Source organism: Helobdella robusta (genome assembly GCF_000326865.2).
Source record: "Helobdella robusta unplaced genomic scaffold HELROscaffold_21, whole genome shotgun sequence".
NCBI lineage: Eukaryota > Metazoa > Annelida > Clitellata > Rhynchobdellida > Glossiphoniidae > Helobdella > Helobdella robusta.
Window position 1 is genome coordinate 2,180,289 of NW_008704124.1, and position 10,381 is coordinate 2,190,669.

The following is a 10,381-nucleotide window of genomic DNA, read 5'->3' on the forward strand; positions in this document are numbered from 1 at the left end:
ATATATATGATACATAAATATTTGATAATATATATAAATATTTGATTATATATATATATATATATATATATATATATATATATATATATATATGTGTGTGTGTGTGTGTTCATCAATATATCACAAACGCTGTAACAATTTTGAATAAATATTTCACGCAACAAATATGAAAGATCTGTTCTGCTTACTGTCTTACTGTGAGAAAGTTCAATTTGATTTTTCTCGTTTACTGTAAATAAGACTGTCCAACAAAATTTTAAATCACGATTGATAAGATAAAATTAAAAAACGAATGTTTGCAAATAAACGCCTATTCATGTTAAGTTATGTAAAAAAATACTCATCAAATGTTCGCTATTCAAATGCGTGCTCGTCATCGCAATAATTACATCGACGATGGATATTTATTGTGAATAAGATGAAGTTTTTCTGTGTTTTGAGTTCAAAATATAGACAACTGCATCGTGAGTTGTCACAAAAATTGGAATATTCTTCAGCTTCTTCATTTCCATAGCCATTCTCAACGTAGCATTCACATCATCTATCGCGTGATTCCATGATAATTGTGGTTAATAATTACATACATCAAATGGAAATGGATTTTTATACTGATAAAAATTGTTAAAAGTTATGTTGAGAGAAAATTAAGTCAAATTTACCACTGCATCGAGTCAACGTAAGGCAGATATTTTTCTTGTATAGTTCGTCGGTTATCTGAAAAATTAGACAAGAAATTGTGCAATAAACCCACAAATTAAGTTTTAATACATGAAACAAAATAATAGTTAGAAACAAGCGATAATATCATTATTACCAAAGATAAAAATGAGGACATTTTCCTGAGTGCTTTTAAATCATACAAAATATAATCTAACCAAATTGAGAGTCGCGATTCCCACAGTATCGATAAATGTCATGCTTCCACAGTCAATAATAACATCCTTCACGCCACAACCATTTTCGTTTTGTACGTCTACCTTATCATTAATATCTTGATTGTCACCATCATCTACCAACTTCTGAACGGTGTTGTCAGAGTGAGCAGATATGGGGACGTTACTGGAATCACAGACGTTAACGTCGCTCGAAACCAGTTGATCACTCGCATTCTCTGACTGCATTCTGTTTACAGGCTGCAAGATCAAACAAGAGTACTATTTTTATTTAAAATATATATATAAACATATACATAAATTACAATTTGTATTGGTATATATATATATATATATATATATATATATAGAATATATAATATAAAAATATAGAATTGGCAAAGATTTATGTTGCGAAAAAAAAAAATGATCAACAGGTTTTCTAAAATAAAAGTTTCAAGTGATGTGAGAAAACGTGGAGATTGGTAGTGATGTGTTCCATTGAGATTCGAATATCATCATTTTTTATATTATGAACCAACTAGAAACATTAATTTTTGTTAAACCATATAATTAACTGTACCATTATAACTTGAATGCAAAATTGGTTAAAAAGTTACGTGATAAACAAGTCTGACAACAAATTATGACAAATAATTTTTGAGTAGGTAATCCAAATTAAAACATTTGGCAAGTGGAATGAACCAACCAAATTAAGATTCTTCGCGCTATCTTCATCTTCGTGAATTTTTATCATCTTCTTGCCTTTCCTCCCGACACAACAAAAAACCTTTGAATCTTTTAAAGTAGTATGACATAATTCATTTGATATATGAACAGATTTTTTAGTCACGTATTTCTTCATGTGTTGTTCCATGGAGGTTTGGAAGTATTCAGCATTTGCAAAAAATAATGAATTCTTAAAGCGAAATATTCTGATACCATTTATCTCTTTGGCCTGCATTTAAATTATCATGTATTCTATTACTTCAACAACTTATAAAAAGATTTATTTAATAATTTTATTCAATATTTAGGCAATCTTCGGAGATTTACGCAATGTGTAAAGCCGCTTATGTGAAAATCGTTTGAAAAATCTGACTCCTCAATGCAATGGAGGTTGTCATTAGACATGATGGGGCAACTCGCTTTGGACATGTATGATGGGGGAGTTATCTCAAAGCAATCGAGTTAAGTCACCTTAACGCGTTGTGGTGGTTTCTAATTTTTAAGCCAAACAAATGATTTGAGGGATTTAAATAGATAATTTTTAACATCAATTGTGAATAGTACACTGAAATTTATTCTTAATGTAATATTTTTCAATTAGAGTTAGTTGCCGAGTAGGCTCAAATAGCGTCATGTTTCGCATTGCTGTTTTATTAAGCGTTGACCTCTTCAAATTCTGTCTGCAATCAAAACACCTTATCATACAAAATTTTCTTTGTCTTCATGGGTATTATAATATCATCTTCAATCAGTTTTTGCTACAAGAACATCAATTTTGCTATGCAATTTAATCATAGAAAAATTCTTCATTTTTTTCTTTTTAAATATTTTTGTTTCTCTTTTATTCCACAAATGACAAAATGTTACATTATCTCGCGTAATATCAAAAAATCATGTTCGACCGTAACTACCAAAATGGAATGCCAGTACAAGCCGACGAATGATAATTAATTCAAATATTTGCAAAAAGTAAGGTAATTTATTCAACAATTTGTTCGATTTTTTTAATAAAATAATTAATTGAATCTTTAATGTAAAAATTTTGTAAATTTTAAAAACATTCATCAATTTTAGTTTCACCCGATGAATGATTCCATTTTACTACAAAAATAAAATAATTATAAGAACCTCATGATAATCTAGAACATCCTCGTATAATTCTGTACCTGGAATGTTACCCAGGCTTTGCAGTTTTGTTCTACACAAAAAAAAAATATAAGAAAACAAACAATTTGCTGTCATACGTAAGAGAAAAATAAATCTTTATAAATTAGTTATAAAGTTAATAACGAAAACTCCTATAACATATCAGTTTTTTTAATAATTTTGCAGGTATCTTAGATAAATGAAAAAATATATAAAATCAGAAAGAAGGTTGTATATAAATTTTGAGTCATTCTTCACAGAAAGCATTTGTGTGCATGGAACGTTTTAAAGTGAGCACATCAAAGAATAGATAAGCAATAACAAGTGATACCAAAAAGCTGTTATTTTTAAAAAAATCGCTAAAAAATTTGATTGGTATTTTTGAGACTTTGAAGCGCCCACAATATCTTATAACTATGGCGATAATGAGTAGGTTTGTATTGTGTGTGTGTTTTAGTAACTAAAATGCATATTTAACGGCAGAGATATTTCAGCACAACTAGATTGGACAGAGTTGGACTTATCGTAAGTTGTAGTAACCTTCCTGAAAAACAGAGAACTACTGTTGTTTTTGACGCTGTTTGTATTCACATAGAATTAGACTATATTAAAAGTTTTGAACTGTCTGTTCGTTCGTTAATCAAACTTTTTGATCACTACACTGATTGAATATTTTAACTACATTTGTTTTGGTGTGTAAACTCTTTCTTTGGTTGACAGTTCAGTAAATTTGAAAAACCGATTTCACCATGTAACTGTAAGAAAAACGTTTTGTAAAAAGAAAGACTTTGCCAAGAAAAATGAAGGATTTTAGGATTCAACACAACTAAAATGAATACCTAAATATTCCATATAGATATAGATTAATATACGTACCTCTATATACACACATTTATAATCTATATGAAAAGTAGGTTGAAAAAGATTACTAAAGTTTAATTCATCAATTCCATGTATAAATGTTATCGACCCGAATGATAAATAATGTGTAAAAAACCTTCATTTCTCGTTTACATTCTTTATAAATATAAATTTATTATTCAGTTTTATTTATTAATTAACTTATTTATGAAATTAATTTAATTAAGGCTAATGGTTAATTCTTGCATTTTCATCGGAAAGTTTTATTCACCGCATATATTGTAAATAATTAAAATTTATTCACAAGAGCATTTTAATGATTAAACACCACATTTTTGGATTCTAAGTTCCTTTATAAAATTTTACTACAGACGCAGGACCACGAAGTCAACCATTCAATTGGAATTCAATTTAGCTGGTTGGTAACATAGAAGGAGTGAGAAAATTGTACAGTAGAATGATTGTATAATGGTGATGGGATGACAGACAGACAGACAGACAGACAAACAGACAGACAGACAGACGTGTTCAAAAATGATCAAGACAAATACATAGATACATTGTAAATGTCTAAACTAAATGCTGTGTTACAACTGTTAAAAATAATATTGCACAACACATCAATCATTGTAGAAAACGCACTGACATTTGATTCCTGAGCACAATGGTTAGAAATGAAAATGCAAGTCCAACGAGCAATCCAAAATCAACATCAGTCAGTACGACTCCTAAGCAAGTAACTAACCACGTGAACTTCAAATAACCATCAAAATTATTTATCAATTGAAATTAAAACTGAAAAATTAATAAATTAATTTTTAAGATATGTGATAATGGAAACTAAATGATTATTAAACAAGACATGAAACAAACAGACAGATGGAACAATTCAGTTCTGTCAGTATAAAAAGCAGTTAATATTTTTCAAACATGATAAAATAATTACTCAAGGCTCAAGTATTGATACTTAAGCAATTTTTAATCGAACAACAAGTTATATTTTCTCCCATGGTTTTGTTGGCAAACGTATTTCTGTTACAATTAAATTTTAATTCGATTTCACAAATAATAATAAACATTGCTTAAGATGTTATGTATAACCAAACCATAAAGTACAAATTATAACTAACTGTAGAAGCGTAAATATAATAATTAACTTATAAATTTATTAAACCAACCATATCTGCTCTAGAGATCCTACTGAGATATTTAAGATCGCATACCTGAAGAAAAATGCCTCGAAGATTCACAATAATTACTGCGGCCAAGATGCACTGTCAATTGAAATTTTTGACAAATAAATTAAAAAAGCATTGAAAGAACTAAAAAAAATTAATTGCTAACATTAGGCAGATCGTGGAACAGTGGTCCAATGAAAAGCAGAACAACTAATAATAACGACGACGATACCAATCCGGCAACCTAATCGGTATTTATTATTCACTGTTTAATCTGGAATTGTATGTGGACATAATGTTTATCAGCTCAGTTGCAATGTAATGCAATCGTTCATATAACATACATTCACGCAACAACCTTTATAAATAGGTTTAAAGCACCAAAATATCGAAAATATTTTACCACATCAAGTTTTGTGTCATTTAGAGCGTGACATAAAACTCGATGTCTAAACAATGTGTCGGTAGGTTGAATAAACATTTAGGACAATGGTAACAGTCAACAAAAAGAACATTAATCTCCTATTTTTAACATCTAAAAATTTCTAATCATATAATATGCAATAAAAAAAATCAGGAGTCTTCTAGAACGTTAACATTTCATTCAAAAACAATCCTATCTAGAGATCAATACAAAGAACACCCCTCCACCAGCACTTACTTGTGTTTTTCCGCCTGTTGATTCCTGTACGAGAGATCTCGACAGAGACGCCGTACTAACGTAAGAGTTCAGGTTGCAACAGACAATATTAGATATCCCGTAGGCTATCAGCTCCTTCATTCAAATAACAATTTTTGCCTATTTCAGTAATAATATTGAAAATTTTTTGTATCATTATGAAAAAGCTTCATTTGTGAAGAAAATAAATCATAAATCCTATATAATGTCTCCCGCACATTTTAACATAATCTCTCTCGCACATTTTAACATGCATTTGGTATTCACGTATTGGGAATTTAGGAGTTGTAGTTAATTGTGTTAGTATAAATAGCATGACATATACGCCAATGACACCCATAAGACTTCAAAAAACAATCGACCGGATTAATATAATCGAAGTTTGAATATAACTTTTCAGAGAATTAGCTTCAAAATTTTCAGTAGAGTTTGAGTCCATTGTTATTATATTATGTTATGTTATGTTGTTATAGAATGGCCAGACAAACCATCAAACTGACACAAATTACAATTAAAACAAACGTGGAAATAAAGAATGTTATTAAATTAAATGAAATAATTAAACTGAAAAAAATCTTAGGCTTAGAATGAAATTCAACCGCCAACTTGATTGCTATCGAGATTGTATCCATGCTTGCTGGAAAACATTTTCGCCATTGATATGTTGATAGTAAATGATACAACAGCAATTGCAAACGCATCCAGGGCAACTTGCGGGATAAGCAGAAGGTTGGGAGGCTTCGGAAAGGGTATGCTGCATTCAATACAAGTCCAAGTTTTAAATTATTGATTTATGTAGAAATGACAAAGTAACAGAACAACATAAGCCATTCGAAAAAAAACAAACTTCTATAACATTCAGCGAGTAACGAGTTTTTTTAAATGAGAAGTTTAATTTTTGTTTTGAACAAACATCCTGATAAATTTTTAGCTTAGAAAATATGCTTAAAAAAATGATCGTGAAATTTTTTTAATTTTTACAAATTTAAAAAATTTGTCCATCAACACAACAACGAGTAAGTAGAAAAATTATGTCAGAAAAAAAATTTTTCTGGATTGTATCGTTTAAAAAAAGAAATGTAGCAAATTGGGAAAAAACAAATTTCGTTAGGAAATTTAATTGTTTATTAATTTTTTTTTATTTTTAATGTTAAAGTAAAAATTCAATTATATTTTCTTAGATGGTAGAAATTAAATAAATGGCGCAGACATAATTTCATTGGAATTGGATAAGAATGTTTTCAATTAAATACCACGATGAAAACTTTTCCTATAGCTGAAATTTGATTTATAATTGCTTATGGTCCTTCACAACCCCAACAATACCATTCAATAAAACTCCATAGAAGCACAAATCGTACCTGACAAAGATCTTTTAGTACATAAAAAATGATCCGTTCTTTAAGTTTTAGCTACACGTTACTGATTGTTAGTATTTATCAACAAATTGTAGTTTTTCAAAAGAATGGTAAATATTTTGTGGCACATGGTATTTAGAAAAATTATTGGATCGTAATGGCGATGAGACCAAGAAAGTTATCATCGTATCGGCCATAACCACAACAGGTGCACATAACATAATAAATTTATAATGAATATAATAAATAATAAATGTAATAAATATAAGAACTGACCCTTGAGGAATTTTCCCAACAACTTTCATGTTAAAAACCTGAGGACTTGAAAATTTGCAATAATGTGATATCAATGTGCCAAAAATCAACTGTTGGAAAATTTATAGTTACAAATTTTAGTTTAATTTTTTTCTTAAAACATTTCTAGAGTTAGTGTTTAAATTAATAGCATAACTTTTGTTTAGATGATTTCTAGGTAAAATAAATTAAACCTACAACTATGAGTTCCGCTGGCAGAGGAATCTTAATAGCTTTCCTCATCTTAGGACTCACCCACTTCTGCAAACTGTAGATGATGAGAATGCATATGAGGGATGTGATAAGAGGAGCCATGTTGGTATCAACAATCTTCTCAAAAAACGTCTTGTATAACTGTTTACGTAATTTAAAAAGATATCATTATAAAATATAATCAAATAACGTTCAACTCAATTTAAATCAAATACTACTATTTTGTTAACATTTATTAATTTCCAGGTAATTTAAATTCCCAGGTCTCAACATCCCAAAGACATTTCTGCATATCGGACCACATTCCGCAGACGCACGTTTTTACAAACGAAAGAAATCACATAATTAACTTAAAGATGAATTCAAGTCAGCGCTACCACCATCTGAGCCAACTTGTCATCACAATTATCGAAAGAACAAATTGTTGCTTGAAAAATAAGTCGAGTGCTATTCTACAACTGACGTTTCGCTTCAGAACCCAAGAAACTTGTTATTGGATATTCTGCCAAACATCTGTAACCAAAAAAAGAGCAAAAAACGAAAAAATGGTTTTAATCCAATTCTAAATTCGACTAGGATGACGCAGATTGTCATAAATTTGTCCAGCGTAATAATAAACGTAAGCGTAGTACAGCTAATATCGTCTAAAAGGAATTAAAAAGTAAAAATATTTAAGGTAACCAAAAATTGAAAAAAAGCTTGTCTTCCACGTTGGCAATTTTTGCATTGCACTGCTTGTAATTTGTTTAAGCTTATGAGTTTTCATAACTGAATACTGTCATTCTATATTTTATCTAGTTATCATTTGAACGTAGTAATTTGAAGAGAAATTAAATTTTGAAAAGTGAAAGAAATGTATAGAAAGTAAGCTAACAAGAAACAGACAATATTTATTGAATGTTAAAAGGAACAATAAAATTGTGATTCAACCAGATCATAACTAATGATAACAATTTCTGATTTAAGTTTTACAAATAAGAGAAAGTCATAGAATATGACCACTATAGAAAAACAAAAACATTCCTCTATAGCAGCAAAAATTGTTTCACAGCAATAGTCAACTAAATAAACTTCACTATAATGAGAATAAAAAAAGGTTTCAAAGTTAAAACTCACAAAAACTAGTTTAAGAGGTCCGGTGAATTTTCCAGTAGAGATTCCGAACACATGCTTAATCTGACTGGTGAATACATGCACTCCAGCTCCAGTAGTTAGTCCTCTGGTCAGCGGATCGGACAAATAAACAGTAAGAAACCCAAAGTGAAACAAACCCATCAGCAACTGAAAAATAATTATTTTTATTAACAAAAGTTAAAACTAAAGCTAAATTTAAATAATAAATTTTAAAAATGTTTCTAATGCTCAAATTAACCATTTGGTTTGGATTCGCAAAAAATAAAGATATAAGGTCAGCTGAGAAGTGGTAAATAATGAAAAGAATGAATTCCAGTGACAAATAAAAAAATAAAAAAGGTACAATATGGTTGTGGCACAGATTAAAATCTATGGAAGTGAATCGAAGTGGCTACTATTTACAACCAACCGTCTTGGAAAACACGGGTCTTCATGATTCTCCCAAATGCAGAGTATACAGACGATAAATATCTAAACTGTAGGAACAATTTTAAAGGTTTTGGAACATGTGAAAGTACCCAATTAAAAAAAGAGTAGACTTATAGTATGACTAACATGAAAAACAGAATCATGCTATAACAAGACGAAGTAATCCCTGGACACTGCCCGCAAGATAGACCAAGCTATTAAATTGAAGCTTCAATAATCATAAAAGCTAAAAACGAAGAAAGAGGGGGAAAGACGCTAGGCGGAAGAACCTTTCAAAAGTCAGGAGCGAAAACAATCAATAGACGCATATCAATGCATACCAACAATAAAATATGAAGCAGACATAGGGAAAACAACACAGACATAGCCGAAGAGTTGGATATATGCAAAAAACAATGGTCAAGAAGGCTACAAGTGTCAGATTTAATGAGGATATCAGATGAAGAACAGATAAAAACGAAAAGAATGCAATGAGCAAGATTTTTGATAAAGATGGATGAAATAAAAGTGACAAAAAACAATGGGAAAACTAATCAAGTAGGAGTAAAAAAAAGTAAGACACAATGATTGGGCGAAAAGATTATTTGGACCAAGATTTGAAAAAGACGAAGCCATCGCTGGATACACGGTTGATGATCTGTTGATGATATCACTTTAAACTATTATTACAAGAACCAACAAAAGTTAACAAAAATAATAACTTTACGGTTTGAAGATGTTTTAGGCGGAATGTTAATAGGTCCTCTCAAAAGGTTAATTATTTAGTACAGATTGACGTTTATACTGTAGCAAAACTCTAAAATGCAAATAATTTTACCTGTGACTTAGGATGAACCGATGTTAATTACTAACGGCATTTGTAAAAAAAATAAATGATTATAGACGATGGAAATTTACACTTTCAATTTTACGGGACATCAAAAATTAAAAAACTTTTAAACATGAAAAATTGAAACGTATGTTGAATAGAACTGAAAATTCAAGATAAATTTATATTTGGCCAATTGAAATAAAATATTAAATATTATATATTAAATATTAAATATACCTGATATACACCAACAATGAATGTTAACGTAAGCGCGTGCTGCACTTTGCACATCTCAAGATCTACGTTTTCGGTTAAATTTTCAACTTTGTTAGATGAGTTATTAAAAATGGTTGAAGCCGATATCGAAACGTTTTCATAAATAATACCAGAAGAAAGATTTTTCATCGGAAGTAATGCAGATGATCTATTGAATGATAATTGTTCAGGCAAAAATGAATTGCAATCTACTCTGTCCACTACCGAACCTATCATGAGACTCACGACTGCAAACACACCTGGAAATGATTACGTTTTATATTTTATAAAATTAATTAAATGAAACACTGCCGAAATTGTTTCGCGAGTTATATTAAAGCGCTATTTTTATGTAAAAAAAAAATGTTGTTATGCTATCAATTATTATGCTATCTATTATTATGCTAACAACTATCAAAATT

General features: G+C 29.6%; 1 protein-coding gene across 1 annotated transcript; it reads right to left on the reverse strand.

Moving 5' to 3' along the window:
* Window positions 1-1,746: 1,746 nt before the first annotated feature.
* HELRODRAFT_119893 (hypothetical protein) lies at window positions 1,747-8,614 on the reverse strand (the record flags this gene model as incomplete). The annotated part of the gene is made up of 10 exons (XM_009018417.1): window positions 1,747-1,830; window positions 2,730-2,799; window positions 4,255-4,361; window positions 4,787-4,882; window positions 4,953-5,030; window positions 5,448-5,561; window positions 6,072-6,219; window positions 7,100-7,188; window positions 7,316-7,471; window positions 8,447-8,614. Coding segments are annotated over 10 exons (1,110 nt in total), but the record flags the coding sequence as incomplete, so codon positions are not given.
* Window positions 8,615-10,381: the final 1,767 nt, after the last annotated feature.